Here is a 17,097-nt window from a genome sequence, read left to right as displayed (position 1 = left end):
TGCAGCGACTGAGAAAGCATGATCACCCTTAAGTTTTAATCTAGATCTGGGAACTGTTAAAAGTTGCGCATCAGAAGAGCTCAGGGAACTAGCAGAAGTGTGACCTTTTACTAATGCATCAAGATATGTTGGAGAGAAGCCGTTTAAGGATTTAAAAAACAAACACAAAGTTTGTATTCTATTCGGAAACGAACCGGCAACCATTTGAGAGAAAAGTAAATCGGTGTAATATGCTCATGCTTGCGTGTACCTGTCAGCAGCCTAGCTGCCGCATTTTGAACTGCCTGCAAACGCGCCAAAGCTGTCTGGTTAACTCCTATATATAGTATTACAATAATCGAGTTGTGAAAAAATGAAGGCATGGATGAGTTTCTTAAGATCAGTAGCAGACAAAAGTTTTTACTTTAGCTAGAAGTCTTAGATTAAAAAAGCATGATTTAACAACATTGTTAATTTGAGTTCTCTGTCAAATCAGACACCTAAATTTTTCACAACTACCTTGTTGTAAACAGCCAGGGGACCCAAATTTACATTTACAGAGGCCAGATTTTCAGTTTGTCCAAAGAAAATAATCTCTGTTTTATTATCGATAAATTTCAGAAAATTTGAAGCCAACCAGCTTTTTACGTCCCTTAAGCAATTCAGAAGTGGAGTTAAAGCATTCGTTTATTTATAAATATATATGCACACACACACACACACACACTCTCATACCTTCTTACTCTTTATTACAGACTCAGTTTGTGTTAGTGTCTCTTCACGCAACCCAGTGGTACTTCATGGAGAGCTGCGGCTACCAGGTGCCTCTGTTCCTCCACCTCATCTGGATGTATGGGACCTTCTTCTTTGTGCTGTTCTCTAACTTCTGGTACCAGGCGTACGTGAAGGGCAAGAGGCTACCGAAGAACACCGAAAAGCTCGCCCAGAACGGCACGGCCAACAGATCCCCCACAGTCGCCAACGGCTCATCGGTGGTTTCAAATGGCCACAGCCTGCACAAAAACGGCCTGAACAATGGGAAGAAACACCACGAGAATGGAAGCACTCTCAACGGCAAGATGAAGAAAGCCTGAGAACTCAGGAAGAGAAGACCCAAAACGGATGACCAGGAGAACCTGCGCTAAGCACTATGTAGTTCAAAGAGTGTTTTGGGACTTTTCATTTCAAATCTTTTTTTTTTAATGTGTACGTTAAATAAGTACATGGGGATATGAATCCATCTGACCCCGTTTGTATATTTTTTTTTTTGTCATTAAAGAATTATTATTGAGCACAATGTATGAAGAGAAGAGGAAGAGTACTGACTGGATCCATCCTCCGCTGATGTTGCTCATGACATTCATCTCAACAGAATGAATTCACAGATGGGCACAGACACACACACACGTGTGTGCGTGCGTTTCATACTCCCCCCAATAGCAGACACTGTACAGCCAACATCAGTAAACTTGAATTACACCTGTAAATAGTTTTACCTTATAAACTAACGGGATTGATACGGTAAAAAATATCGTTACTCTTGAATTAAGTGCAAAAAATAAATTCCATTTTAAAATACACAGTTATCCGTTTATTTCACGTTATGCGGTTTGATGGCACATTGTAGTTCCTTCTTGAATAAAACCAGTGCAAGTCATCTGACCTACAAGTCCAGCTGAAATTTGCATGTGGCATCTCCGATGCAAATGCTTGCCATATTAAAATACTTTTTAATCATTTACAAGAATGCAAGAGTACCTCTGCGTCTTCGCTCTTGTCGTTTCTCTTGTTCTGTTTTCAGTCGGTCAGCTTTCATCGGATGCGCTTTATAAAGAAACGCAGTGTGTGCATGCCGCATTTCTCCTTCATAATCTGCATTTGTCATCTCAAGTATGTTCAGCATGTTGAGTGTAAACAAAGTCCATTCAGTTTCTGAAAAGCAACAGAGGAAGACCAGATGAGCAAGCATCCTACGCCGTGTGTGTGTGAGGGAGGTCAGAAGAGAGTTCAACAAGGTTGTGTAGGAACAAATGACTTCGAGCTCACAGTGCACGAGAGTTTGTGTGTATAATACGCGCTCCTGTTTATCCAAGCGTCATCTTTGTTTGGCTGAATACCTAGCGCCTTTTTTTCCAGGCAGGTGTGCGTTAATGTAGGGCAGAGGTCAGGGCGTTCCTCTCGGCAAGCTGGGGGAACGGAGGAATTACATGGGATTTGTACAGTGACTCAGGAGGAAATCATCCTCACGCCTCTATCGGGAAGTACAGCAGAGATTGCCAAGGCTACAATGAGTTATACATGTGGAAGACTAGAAGAAACAGTCTCTCTCAATATCATGTCATGCTCATAAATCTCATTCGCTCTGGAATCAGGTTTCATGTCGCACTTTGGTCCTCGTTTGTCAGCATGTTTCAGGCCTCAAGTTTCAAATCCTGTTTCTGATCAAGCCGAGGTCTACAGAAGGAGTCCAGACTACAGTACAAACTACAGACAGCTACTTCAATTTGTCACAGATGAGCCTTTGGCCATGACTAGAGGTCGACCGATGATGGGTTTTGTGGTATCGTCGCATTTAAATTTTTTAATTAATAGAATGTTTCAACTGTGAGATATATTCATAATTAAGACGGTTAAAACACTTTGCTTTGCTCTGAGGTGGAAATAAAATCATAATTTTGAGTAAAAACGAAATAGTCAAAATAGCAAGATATGAGGCTGCAGTTATAAGAAATACAGTCATAATTGCGTTATTTTTTTACTCTGGTGGAAATAAAGTAGCATTTATTAGCAATAAAAAGTAGCAATTAAGAGATTCAAAATCGTAATTATGAGAAATAGTTTTATAAGAATTAAAGAACTCGCAAAAAACCTGAAATTACAAGTCACAATTGACCCTTCGCCCACCTTCGTTACTGTTGCTATGTCCGACACGCCATGGCGCCCTCACTCCACACCTCACGTTCTCACGCAGTGAAAAATACACTGCGGAGCAAAGAGGAAACTGACAACACACAGACAGACAAGATATTAGGCATGAAACAAAGTCTCAGCTTTCCAAATTTGTCACTTTTTAAAGAAATTCCAACAATAAATACCGTTTTGTGGCTCTTTAATGCGTTGTGACAGATCGATGTAGCGCCTTCAAGCGGCATGTGAATCAATCATCTTTTCATATTTAGTAGTTATAGCATGAAATGAACATCACAAGGTATCTTAACTGTAGAAAGACGTAAAAACACCACGGTGGTGTATCGGACTTGAACTTGAAAAACTGTATTGATGTCTTTCTACGGTTGATACCGTCTGATGTTCATTCATGTTTATTTTGCGCTATATCTAGTAAAGAGAAAGAGATGATTGTTTCGCATGCTGCTTGAACTGAGGCAATACAACAATCTGTCACGACACATTAAAGAGCCACAAAACGGCATTTATTGTTAGAATTTCTTACAAAATGGCAAAATTTGAAAGCTGAGATTTTTCAAACCAAAAGTAACCTGCTCCGTCTTACCTGTCGGCACATTGTCACTGTCTTCTTTGCTCTGTGATGTATTTTTCACCGTGTGAGAACATGAGATTGCCATGGCTTGTCGGACATAGCAACAGTACGTAAGGTCAATTGTGAGCTATAAAGCTATAATTATGAGAAATAGTTGCAATAGCAAGATATGAGGTTAAAGTTGCAATAACAATTAATAAAAAGTGACGAATTATGAGTCACAATTATGAGAAATAGTCACAATATGAATATGATGCTGAAATAAGAAGAAATAAATTTGCACACATGAGATAAGTGCAACTGAGAGAAATGGTTGCATTTTGTTTCCAAATTGTGAAATATTAGGTTTTACGAGAAATCAGTTACTAGAAGTCATTGCAATAGCGAGGTTGCAGTTATGAGTAATACCATGAATTACATTTTTACAATTCTGAGGCAGAAATAGGCTTTTGCAAGTGTTCATTTTTGCCGTTATTCAATATTTCCAAGAGCTGTTACTGGTGTCGATTGATCAGCTAAAATGATACATCAGTTGGCCTCTAGTGATGACTGAGAGATATTAATAATTGTTGTAACCCCAGACCCTTTCACAGTGAGCAGTAGGGTATCGACTAAACTACTAAAATAAGCTGCCCCATGGGGACGTCTACTACATTCCACTTTCAAATGATACTGAACTCAAAGGTTTTGCTCATGAAGTTTCTGGGAGTGTTGGCACATGTGACAGTGGGTAGTCTCTACGATGTGTCCTCCAGAATATAGAAGATGAGCTCCAGCTGGCAGGCGGCGAGACCCTGGTACTGAGAGTTACTCTGCACCATGGACGTTAATGATTGGTTAAGACATTCCTGGTACGGAGCTGGAAGGCGCTGCCCATTACTGCCTGCCAAGAACTCCATCTGAAAGATTAAAGAAATGATAAGAAAACTTTTGTCCTTTGGTGTCTTGACCTTTGCTCAAAACCCCAGAGATTCAATCAAAATACAGCACTAATAGTAAAGCAGAAGGTTGTCGTAATTGAGGAGAAAGTCACGCAGATTACACTCACATGCTAGACTCCTGACCAGCCCTTACGCAATACTGAACAACAGTAATTACAACAACTGAAAGTCTACATGTTATATCTGAGATCCAATCTGAGATTGAGAATACAGTTCTGAGTGCATAAAGGAGTAATAAAACTACAAAAATCTAATAAAGTCTAATAGCCTTGGAAAAGTCAATAGATGAGGTATAAGTGCATGTGATGAGGAATAGGGAGTATTTTTTTTTTTTTTTGAAGGACAGAGGTAGAAAATGTGTAAATATATACTATAAACTCAATCGCGCGCACACACACATATACATATATATATATATATATATATATATATATATATATATATATATATATATACATACATATATACAGAGAGAAATGTGTAACTGAGTAAAATAAATGTATGAGTATTTTGTACCAATATATCTAGTTTAAAAATATTATACACAGAGAGCGAAATAATTCATATTCATAAAACCAATATATTTATTAACTTTAAAAATATTTATAATTATGATAAAAATGAGTACAATTAATTGTATCAAAATCTTTATTTAGTCTAACATATATCTCACCTTCTGGCCGTCCAGGATGACTCTCAGTGCCAGTTTGGTCATGCCATCCTCCTTCAGTAAACAGAGAGACTGACACAGTGCCAGGCAGAACGCCCGCGCAAGACACTCTGTCAGACGGTTATGGCTGGTGTGGTTATTAAGACCATTTGGATGTTGATCTTTCAGCAAGTAAAACACCTGTAAAGAAATTCAAACGGGAATTAACCGGTTGTTGAAAGTGGTTTTTAAAAGCATTTTCAGTAACTGAAATTAAATCAAATTCAGATTAAACCACTAAAATGCAGCAAGCACTTAATCCATAAGCATAAATCCAAATAAAGGCATTAAAAAAGCCCTCTATGTACTCTATTTTCCATGTTTTTACCTCTATAACACTCTGATTTGACTCTAAACTAAGCCGAACGGCAGTGCTGAGGGTCAGATTAAAAATTGTGGAAAGAATAATATAATATAAATATTATAATTTGATATATGTTTTATAATTACATATCATAGTGTTTTGTTTGTTTTTATGGAAAAATATATTAAACATTAACTGAAAATATATATATTTTCTATTTTTTATGTTTATATTATTTTTTTTAATTAATTAATGATGACAATGTTCAGTTTTGGGTGAACAATCCCTTTAAGATTCAAGGTTTCTAACTATCCCTAACTCTAAAAATGAGCAAACTAAAAACACAAACACTCCACAAGTCACAGGTAAACCTGCTTGCCTCTGTCCAGCGTATGAGCTTCCCATTGGCTCTGTATTCCAAGCGCTGATGGGTCTTGATGTTTGTGAGAGACTCCATAGACTTGCCATCGATGGGGCTGATGATGCTGTGAGATACAGGACAGAATGAGAGGAAACCAGCACAGATTTAGACTAACTGTATATGTATATATATTTGTTTCTAACCCTTTATTGAAGCGCGGCTCTTCGTCCTGCCACTGAATGTGAACATATTCCTGCCTCTCTGCTGGGGGGAGTTTTCCACAGGTGACGGTGAAGTCCTTCATATCCCGTAGAGATCGACGTAAGTCAGCCATGGCCTCCATGGTTACCTGCACCATCAAACCATCTGTAACATTGAGCAGATGCATGGAATCTTAGCACATGCACATATACTGTATACAGTACACCTAAACTCCTGCACATTCAGTTCATGTGTATTGATGATAACTATATATTTTCTAACAGTGATTTCTTTAGAAATATCATGTTTTATTCGTTAAGAGAATGCATACTAAAATCACACATAGGCTATATTTTGCGCACCCCATTTATCAATTTGCTTGAAATTGCCTTTAAGTCCCTTAAATTACAGTTTTTGTCTGCTCGAGTTCAAAATGATGAATTAAAATATTTGAAAAGTCAAGACATTACATTTATTTCTACAATCTAAATGCCTTAGAAAAATAGATTGGGTTTAAATTAAATTTTCTTTAAAATAAGAGTTGTGCTGCTTTAATGAAACACAGAAATAAACAAATCATAACCTTCCACAATGCTGGACTTGGCCAAGTACCCTGATGAAGATTTGAGCGCTCCACTGAACACAAAAAAACAGGAGCCAGTGACTGAAAGGTGAACAGAAACAGATTTAAATTCAGTGAGAGAATCCAGCCAACAAACGACCGAAAGACTGTCAGACAGCACCCTCAAGTGAACGTTTAAGGAAAGACACAAATTAATCAGTCCTTTGTTGATGTATATAGTGTATTTAGAATTTACGGTTTTGTTTGTCATATTAAATAATGTAATAATATTAAATGAATTATAAATTAACCCTTGTGCATCAATTAAAAAAAAGGTACACAGAGTTCCTTGGAAGACAAGCATGTCTGTGTCCAAAAATAGTCAGAAAAATATTTATATTTCTACTTTCCCTGACTTTTTTTTTTATCCTGATCATAACTGCCAAAATTCTCAGGATTTTATCCCTTTAAATGCCATTTAACACAATGCAACACAAAGGGAAAAAAAACACCATAAAATTAATTACCATATACTAAATGCTAAGCAGTTTTTTTTTTTGTTAGTTTGTTAGTTTGTTTTTGGAATATTACAGTTGTGTATATGTCAATTATTAGCAACAACATTAATTTAGAATTAGACAATGTCATCATCAGGTGGAAAATTACAGATCGCCAAGAGAGCTCAACGCGTTACAACTTCAGAAAACACATGCAAATGGAAAAAGCACCAGCAAATAAAGAAAACATCATCAGTTTGACAGCAAATGTGCTGCAAATACTCGTAACACAACTAAATAAAGAAATGCACAGCAAATACTAACTACCCAAATACAGAAACGTGCAAGTAGCACAGACCACAACAGAATTACCTCAATAAAATGAAAATCAAACATTTTTTTTTTTGACGGATTGATTATAACCACAGTTGTACAAATACCATGGTTACTATAGTAACCATTTTTTGTTTTTATTTATTTTTTTATATAATAAATGTATTCATTCATTTATTTTAATACCCTAGGGCCTAGGCTATGGTTAATCTTTGTGAGGGAAGTTGTAAAATGATGTGAAAAACCTTTCACAGTTACAGTAATTGTGTATTTCGTCAGATTATTTTTGAAAAATATGTCTCAGCCATGTTCGTCACTTTGTTGTTCCCTTAAACATTTCGATGTGGTCTGTGCCTCTTTGCAGCCTGCTTGTGCAGCGTGTTTCTTTATTTGTTTGTGTTGTGACTATTTGCAGCACGTTTCTGTTTTTGCAACGCGTTTCTTTAAAAATAAAAAAATAATTTGAAAAATAAAAGGATGCATAAAAAGATTTCTACAGGTGCCACAGGTACTCAGTTCAATGATTAATCATTAATCAGTTCCAAAAGGAAACACAAAACCTGTGCTAACTGGAAGAAAACAAATTGACAGAGAGATCAAATCCAATATTTCATGATAAGAGATTATACTTTTTTCGACCACTGTACTAATACTCAAAACAAAACAATCAAGGAAACAACAGATATTTGTTTGCTCTTACCTCTGCGTGGCTGGCTGTGAATGCTGATGGCCTGCGTCTGGTACTGTCCATCTGCAGTCTGCACGCAAATGAGATGAGAGTCTGCCTGCTCATTAAAGCAGGCGCCCAGGGCCAGCACTCTCTCATTAGACTTATTCAGAGCCTTCAGCAGCTAAAACAACAGCGGAGACAGAGACAAGACCCTCATTACCCGAAGAAATTAAAGAATTACTCTTTACCTCAGGTGTGCTAATCTATTCAACTCCATTTTGATGATAAACCTTCTGATACTCAAGTTACAAGCAACCAAAAGTATCATGATCTTACCATCTACTTTGGAAATGATACATTGGTGCTCCTAATGCTTTTTCTATTCGAAACCATTCACGGTTATATTTGAGATGATTTTAGGTTGTAATACACTAAGGCCGTGTACACACTGTAAAGTTTCAGGAGTGACAACCGCATTTAAATTAGGGGTCGACTGATTATCGGCACCGATATTAAGCATTTTTATGGTTATCGGTATCATCATTTTCAAAACGATATGCCAATAAAATAATTTAAAAGCATTTAAATTAGGGGTTGACCAGTTACCAGCCTGGCCGATTATCGGCACAGATATTAAGCATTTTTATGTATATCGGTATCGGTAATTTTCAAAACCAATTTGTGGATAAAATAATTGAAATGCATTTAAAGAAAGTTTTTGTCAGAGGCCTTATCCACTAAATCCACAAATTTATCGATTTGTGTGTGTACGGAACAGAACGTGCTTTAAAAATTGCAATGAAAGCATGGTAACTTTTGCAATGTTCTGTCGTCTCACATGTTTGGTATCCGCCATTTTCAACCAAAGTAAAATTACAGCAACCAAAGACTTGTGGTGTTCAACAATTTAGACTAAATCACAGTGAACAGAGCCATTGTGTTTTGTTTATATTTGGAAGGCTACTTCACAGAGCTTACTCTTTAAGGGTTGCCATACTTATTATAAGCAACACGTATCAAGCGGCTCATAAAGCAAACCATTTTATGGAGTTAATAAAGTGGGCCGGTGCAGGTCACTATATTGTGGGATGTGGCTTATTTCCAAGATTACATTTTGGATTTGAGTTTATTATTGACTTATTCTCATTTGCTGTTTATTTTTTCTAGCAAGATCTGGCAACTCTGATTCAAAACGTATCCTGTGCACCAACAGAAAATACTAAACTGACATGTTTTTCAACTTGTCATTAACAACTAGTTGTTCAGTTCAATTCTTTACACACTGTAAATTTCTGTAAATGTGGTTGTCGCTACCTGAAATTTTCAAGAGTCGATTGTAGAATAAGGTTATGACTGTGTGTGAACAGAACAGGATTAAGTAACTCAAATCTGCTGAATGGCTCTGACATTTTGTCAACTAGCATCAACTTGTCCAGACTTGCAAAAATCTGTGCAAAATTTGTATAATGTATTCCAGCGTATAGTGATATAGTACCTCTGGATGACGTGTTTTAGGGATCCTTATACAGCTACTTCTAGCCTCTAGATCAACCACGAGCCCCGGCACTGTTGGCAGTGTGTAACGGTAAAAACGGAAATCCTTTGAGAATAAAAAATGGAAATCAATTAAAAGACATCAAATGAACTAATCAGGAATCAGTATGACAAAAAGAGTAATTGAAACGGGTCACAAGTCTCACCACTAAGAGTCTCATTATACTGTTGTTGACAGGTCCAAAGAGAGGCTCTCTGAAGCGCACACTGAACAAGGGACAGGGATAGACTACAGGACAGCAGAAAACACAAAAAACTCAATTGCTATGCTTCCTGAGACCATACAATAATGCTCACAGAGAAAATGAATGCTTTTCACAATTTTGTTTTTATTAATTTTGTAATTACGACAATGAACAAATAAGACCAAAAAATTAGAGCTGTTAAGATCTTAGAAATCATAACTCTGCATCTCAGTTTACGTATTTTCACTAAATAGTCTGCCAAATACGTAGCTGTCCAAAACCATAGTATGCTACCATTTCAAAAGTCTGGGATCAGTAAGATTTTAAATGTTTTTGAAAGAAGTCTTTTATGCTCATCAACACTCATCAAACAATGCAGTAAAAACGGTCACAATTTATTACAGTTTAAAATGCTGCTCAAGAAACATTTGATATTATCAATATTAAAAACTGTTGATATTTTTACATATTTTATTCAGGCTCTCTGATGAACAGAAAGTTCAAAAGAACAATATTTATTTGAAATAGAAATCTTGTGTAACATTATAAATGTCTTTGTCACTTTTGATAAATTTAATGTGTCTTTAAAAAAACAAAAAAGAGCATTAACTTTGAACATGACTGGAGTAATGGTTGCAGAAAATTTTGCTTTACCATCACAGAAATTAATTACATTTTAAAATGTATTCAAACAGAAAACAGGTTTATAAGGTATAAATATTTCACAACATTACCATTTTTACAGCATTACAGTGAGACTTCTTTCAAAAACACAAAATCATAAAGACCCAAAATTTTGAAAGGCAGTGTATATTAATCTTAGTTTTATTTAGTTTTCTTACATCTGTACTCCGCTCCTAAACGCAGCATGAGTCTCAGGGGAACGGCTTTGGCCCATGGAGCCTCTGCACGGAGCATGAGGAGCCCAAACAGGAAGGGATGCGCAGGTAAAGGCAGGCCCTCCAGAGACTGGAACGTTGGACGCACGTAAAGAAAGCCAGCGTGCTCGTTATTACCCAGAAACCCTCGGGATACCAAAGAGTGACTTAGGTGATTCAGAAGCTTTCCTGCTGCTTGAAGAAAAAGCAAGATCAAGAACTATCAAGACATTGCAGATGTCTGGTCTTAGTTTTATGGTTGAGTAACATCCTGTGCAAGGTTCACCTGTCTGGGCATCCCAGTAGATCTGAATGAAATGATTGAAAATATCCGTCGGGAATCTCTTCTCTTCAGGCAAACACTGCAGTAAAATGACCACCTCTGGCTGTCCCACAGCATGCATGCCCTTCGACATAACACACCAACACCGCCGGTTCACATCTACAGGAGCACAAAAACACCTTAGTGATCACATGAACACACTAGCATATTGTTATCAGAAGTTAGGGCTGGGCGATATGGATTTAATTATTATTTTTTTTTTATCATTATAGCTTTTCCATATCATAAAATATAAGCAAATGCTTTCCACAAGTTTGTTCGACCTTGAGAATGAATGAAAACATTACTTGTTTGTTCACAAACTCCACAGAGCTTTAATTTAGGGCCCCGTGAAATCAGTTTTATTTTTCCCTAAATTCTTCCATTTCCGTTTTCCATTTTATTTTTTCTGCAATCTGTGCTTCATAATGTAATAGAAATGTATCATAAAAAATTGTGTATAATAAAAATAATAAAAAAAAAAACTTACAATTCACAATTCAATCAACCTATTTATAGATTGAAACTAAAATATAATTAATTTACAACAAAAAATTGCATTTTAATTTTTGTCAAATAAGATTATAAATTAAACTCTATAAATTAAAACATGATTAGCATGATATTCCTTAAGAAATAATAACATTATTATCAGTAAATCTGTAGTACACAATAATATATTTCTGTCTTATAATTTCTTAAACCAAACTTATTTAGGCAGTTTGTGAGTTTCAGTGTGTGTTTGGTAGTTTTTCTCAAATGAAACAATGAAAAACTTGTGAAGTGACTGTCAGAGCAGCTCTGGAGATGAAGTTTGTGTTCATGTCTCATATATTGAGACGCAGACGATGAAAACACTGTGTGTTTGAGTTTGTGTAGTAGATGAAACTCATTCACACAGAGACACACAGAACATGTAGACTTAATAGCAACATGCACTGACTGACAGATGTCACATTCATTTCCACTGTGATCAGCTGTTAGATTAATACATACCAGGTAAAAATATCCAGAGCTTATCATTAACACACATGCACACACACACACACACACACTCAGTGACAGACTACAGAACAGGTTCAATCACAATATAATATACCATACCGATTCACACGTCCACGTCAAATCACCAAAACCAAAAATGCAGTAGAATGAGACATTACAAACATACAGCTGACAATCTTCACAACGGCCAGCAGGTTTGCGTTGAGCACAAACACCAGAGGCTCTGCAAGACCTCTCTCCAGCTCCTCTAAGAGCGACGACTCCGTTCTCTTCTCCTCCAGAGTGTAGTCTGCAGAAATAAACACAAGAACCAGTATCTGAAATCTCAAAATCACTCATGAAATGATTTAGAAGTATCGATAACATCTCGTGACTCTCTCTAGCGATGGTTTACCCAAATATAACACTTTTGTCATTGTTTACTCACCCTTGTGTTGTTCCCACCATAAATGGACTACTTTAATGGCATTTTTGGTGCATAGCTGCTTGTGTTCACTGTATGCATTCATTATATGGAAAATCTTTTTGTTCCATAGAAATAAGTAAGGAGGGTTTGGAAAAATGATTTTGGGTGAAGCCTAATTAGTCAGAAATAGTGTGCTTATTAGGACCAATACCTCCTTTGACCCCTGTTGATGTCAGAATAGGGGGGAGGTCCTTTGGTGGATTGGGTTTTGTAGAGTTGCCACTGACTTCATCTCCAGCTCTAAGGTCAGATACTTCCTACAGTATAAAATCATTGACAATCATTGTGCTAATAAAAAGTAAAAATTTAATAACTTTTTTTTTCTAAAGGTCACTTCACAAAATTTAAATAACAATAAAATAAAATAGTGATTAAAATAAACATCCTCTCAATAGGGCCATTGTAAAAGTGTAAACAAATAAAAAATAAAAATAAAATCATACAATGAATAAAATAAAATATCCTCTCTATAGGGTCCTTATAAGAGAATTTACTTTTCAAAGATTAAAGGGAATTTAAAATAAAAATAATAAACAAATAAAATAATTATTAATATAATGAATAATAAAATATAATTAAATTAAATTAACATTTAATCAAATAAAATATCTCTATGGTGTCATTACAAGAGTATATAAGTATTTTTTAAAGTTACTATACAAAGACTAAAGAAAAATTTAAACTTAAATGAAAAAAAATATATATATACACCCTATAAAGTCATTATAAGAGTGTAATTTTTTTTTTAAGTTTCTTCACAAAGACTGAAGGGAAATTTAAAATAAAAATAATAAAGAAATAAAATAATGATTTAAATAATGAATAATAAATGAAATAAAATAAAATATCCTCTCAATAGGTTCATGACAATTTCTTCATAAAGATTAAAGGGAAATTAAAATTAAATTAAATTAAATAAATAAAACATCTTCTCTATAGGGACATTATAGAAGTGTTTAAGTTACTTTACAAAAAATGAAAGGGAAAATAGAATAGACAAGCAAAGAAGCAGAAACATGTCCGGTCATACTGCCTGGGCGAGCTCAGCCCTCTCTGTGTGGGACACACTCCTGTGAATGGGAGAGCTGTTGGCACTTCTACTCTCAGACTGAGGAAGGAGATTATCTGCAAACCAGACCTTCTTCTGGTCCTTGCGAAGTGTCCCTGATGAAATAACATCATTGTAACCGTATAACTAATGTGTGAAAGCTCATAAGCAGAATCCACCACAACACTCACGGTTCATTAAAGTTGAATGACAGGTGACACAGACACGTCCCTCTTTTCCACCGAGATGAGTCAGTTTGAATCTGAGGTCACAGCACACCACACAAAACACCTGCAAAACAAACAGATGTTCATGTTAAGGAGAATGACATCTTAAAGGGATAGTTCAAACAAAAATTAAAATTCTGTTATTTTATACTCACCGCTTTCCAACATTGTAAACCTGAATAAGTTGGCAAAACTCAAACATTTTAGGCAATCAGTTACATCATACAACCCTATTTTCAGTAAAAAAAATAATACTTCTCTCTAAAGACATTGGAAGTTAGCATATGCAAGTTTTCCTCCAGTGTACAGTGCAAGTTCTCCAGTGTTTTACCACCTGAATAAGTTTTCATTAAAGATATAACTCATTGTCATGTTCTAGCCCTAGCTTTCAATAAAAATATCAAATTTTATGCCCTTAATGTTGAGGCAGTTTTTCTCTGTGGTATCAAAAAAAGATATCTAATATCAGTATTTTTTAAAGATATATCAAATTTAGAAATTCCAGTATCCTAACACCACAACCAGCTATAGCTAATTCAGTAATTGTGAACGTGCTAATTGGTAACACAATGCTTTGATTAGCATAGCAATCGCTGAATGCGTAAAGCAATATAGAACATTTAACATATCTGTTCTCACCATGATGGTAACCCCATAAAAAACCCAACATAGCAGAAACTCTTAGCAAAACATTAAACTATACAAAATCTCCCATTAACATTAATCAAGTACAGAAAAGGTTTATATAACACTTCATTTGAGCATTTACACTCCCTTTCAGTTTCAAAAACAAGTTCATTAAACTCAAAATAATGAAACAAGTCCAATTATTTAAAATGTGTCAGTTGTGTGAAGTCAAAAGGCGAGTAAATGATAGTTTCATTTTTGAGTGAACTATCCCTTTAAACTTTGTTAAATTTCCACATGCATCTCTCACCTTCCCACACGCTCTGCAGTGATGACGTCTTTTGGTGAAGGAGAATTTGGATCCACATTTCATGCATGCTGGTGCCTGAGAATCAGGGACCCACTGTGGGGCCGTCGTGCCCAGAGAACTGCAGCGCTGCATGGGCAAAGCACCAAGTGAACCTTTCCTCCCACCACACACTAGTGACGCTTCCATCCCACCACTCTTCCTGCAGTCCAGCATGGGGTCTGAGGGTTCTGTGCTGCCCGTTTGGTGGGTGTCCTCCACAGGAGAGGATGGAAGTCCCAGCACAGCCTCCAGCTGCTCCTGCTCATTCTCGGCGCGCTCTTTCTCTTCAATGACAGAGTCCTCTTTCAGACCAGGCCTCAGCTTGCGCTCGTCCAGCAGTGACTCGCTGGAGTCCTTGAGGGTGGAGTATCCGAAACGCCTCTCACCCAGCACAGACAGAGTGGCGGTTACTGCTTGCCTCATAGTCTCAGTGGAGGGAGCTCAAAGCGAGAGGGTTACTGATCATACTTTAGCCCACCCTGAGCTTTGTTTTACCCTCAAACCATCACGACGTGGCCCACATAATGTCCTGCCAAAAAATGAGTCAGATATATTCATTTCCAGCAGCCCAGTGGATTTATCAGGGATGCTTGGCTTTTTTTATTTTATTTTAAAAACGTAAAATATTAGAATCCATTTTAATATTTTTAAGATGAACATGCTGGACTGAGTCAACTTTGGTGTTATAATTTTTTAGAAAAATCATGCTAAAATGTGAGCCCAAAAATCAGGTTTTTGAGAAACGGTTATTCGTTCCTCTCTCAATTATCATTGAACTGCATTGCATTATATGTTTTGAAACTACAGCAGTGTTCATAGAACCAAGCATTTAAATATCATCTTACCAAGACATATTATTAGGAGATAAAGAGTGACAAATAGTCTGCTATACTGTTATAAAAAAATCTCATTGATTTATATCACAAGCTACCAGAATTTCATCTTCCTTTTCAACCATATACATATCAGCTTCAGTTTCAGCCTCTGAATAAAACTGGGGTGCTTTTTCCTACGTATGAGCCTTACAAGCCTGATATATCAAATAGGATGCAAACTTTTGCTTTAGATTTTGTCTAAAAATTAGAATTTTGTCAGGCTTTACAGGGTTGAAATATAAGAAACTCCCTGTGATGTATATCCAAGTGTATATTTAAGCTGAATGTTGCATCTCAAATAAAATTAGTAAATAAATATATTACATATTATAATAAATGGTAAACATGAAATGCCAATTCTTAAATATTAAACTGAATTAAACAATATTAAGCAATGTTCAAATGTGAAATACATGACTCTGTACCTAAATAATGACTCTTTTTTTTCCCAGTATAAACAACATAACATACTACACTTAAATATAAGTCGTATACTAGGCCTATACGAGTTATTATGGACCAGGCTTTGAACACTTACATTTATACAACATGTATGATGCACCATCTATTTATCTACTATGATAGTCTACTTGGCCTCAAAGGGGTTGGTGTTTATCTACATGGTACTACCATGTGTACAAAAACTTAAGGCATTTCAGCATTTGTTTTATGCCACACTCTCAGACACAGATTCTGCATCACTATTTCACAGGAGGATTTGCTGAGTGGACAGAATCGATGGATGCATATGCAGATACACATATTCATAATCATGCATGAACGCAACTAAATGCAAACACTAATGCATTTCAGTGTATATTATTTACACAAATACAGATACATAACTACAATAACAGTTGCCAAAAAAAAATGCTTTCTGATTTGGAGTCCGAGTTTGTCGCCTCACCCCATCTCCGCTGCCAGCGACGCGACAAACTAGCAATTATATGAGCGTTCAAGCCTGCGAAGTGTCACAACATCCCAGCATTATATAGTCTATTCTCGGGAATTGTGGCCCAAAAGTTAGTGTAGCATCTGTTACCGCAGAGAGGACTGAATACGCGTTTGGTTATTATTCTCTCAGCACTGCATTGCAGAAAAGCCGCCGCAACCTTCACACAAGACAACATCTTCAATGCGTTTGACATGGACACAGATGCCCGTGGTAATTCAGCATCACTTCTGGTTAGCAACAATGCAAACGCACATGTGTTCATATATAGCTGATGTGCATCACTCTCGCCTGTAGCTGGCTGCTGGTGACTACAGCAATGCGACACAGTACCGTCAACACTCACTTACAATAATGATCTCAGAATAAAACCCCGACAACTCCCACAAGAACCAGAGATTATTTTAGCGCTAGATAGTGACACAACGAAGGAATAAATATGATAAATGTAAGTAAATACCAGGATCTCTGTATCCCATCGCCACCTCTGTGTGCTCGTCGTCAGAGGTCTGCGCGAGGCTGCACAGCGGCGCGAGATCAACGCGCGTTCACA

At 36.5% G+C, this 17,097-nt stretch overlaps 3 protein-coding genes across 9 annotated transcripts in view; 1 reads left to right on the top strand and 2 right to left on the bottom strand.

Annotated features, from left to right (window-relative positions):
• Positions 1-1,369, top strand: part of LOC306857223 (very long chain fatty acid elongase 1-like) — a 36,924-nt gene extending 35,555 nt beyond the window's left edge. For all 7 annotated transcript variants that reach the window (XM_079397049.1, XM_079397048.1, XM_079397047.1 and 4 more), the window contains one exon: positions 735-1,369. In XM_079397049.1, coding sequence (XP_079253175.1) covers positions 735-1,073 — 339 coding nt within the window. In that variant the 3' untranslated portion in view covers positions 1,074-1,369. The remainder of the gene's footprint in view (positions 1-734) is intronic.
• Positions 1,370-4,215: 2,846 nt separating this feature from the next.
• On the bottom strand, positions 4,216-12,509 carry LOC306856634 (zinc finger FYVE domain-containing protein 9-like; the record flags this gene model as incomplete). The annotated part of the gene is made up of 12 exons (XM_079395992.1): positions 4,216-4,377; positions 5,093-5,269; positions 5,812-5,917; positions 5,997-6,159; positions 6,578-6,658; positions 8,087-8,237; positions 9,552-9,656; positions 9,757-9,839; positions 10,638-10,865; positions 10,960-11,115; positions 12,167-12,317; positions 12,459-12,509. The coding sequence occupies 12 exons, from the start codon at positions 12,507-12,509 to the stop codon at positions 4,216-4,218; spliced, it is 1,614 nt and encodes a 537-aa protein (XP_079252118.1).
• Positions 12,510-12,582: 73 nt separating this feature from the next.
• LOC306856633 (uncharacterized protein) lies at positions 12,583-15,246 on the bottom strand (the record flags this gene model as incomplete). The annotated part of the gene is made up of 4 exons (XM_079395991.1): positions 14,679-15,246; positions 13,706-13,805; positions 13,497-13,630; positions 12,583-12,723 (listed from the first exon to the last, which is right to left on the bottom strand). The coding sequence occupies exons 1-4, from the start codon at positions 15,138-15,140 to the stop codon at positions 12,583-12,585; spliced, it is 837 nt and encodes a 278-aa protein (XP_079252117.1). The 5' UTR covers positions 15,141-15,246.
• Positions 15,247-17,097: the final 1,851 nt, after the last annotated feature.

Source organism: Barbus barbus (genome assembly GCF_936440315.1).
Source record: "Barbus barbus genome assembly, chromosome: 37".
Classification (NCBI taxonomy): domain Eukaryota; kingdom Metazoa; phylum Chordata; class Actinopteri; order Cypriniformes; family Cyprinidae; genus Barbus; species Barbus barbus.
The sequence above is the reverse complement of the archived record's forward strand: the minus strand, read 5'-3'. Positions and strand labels throughout refer to the sequence as shown.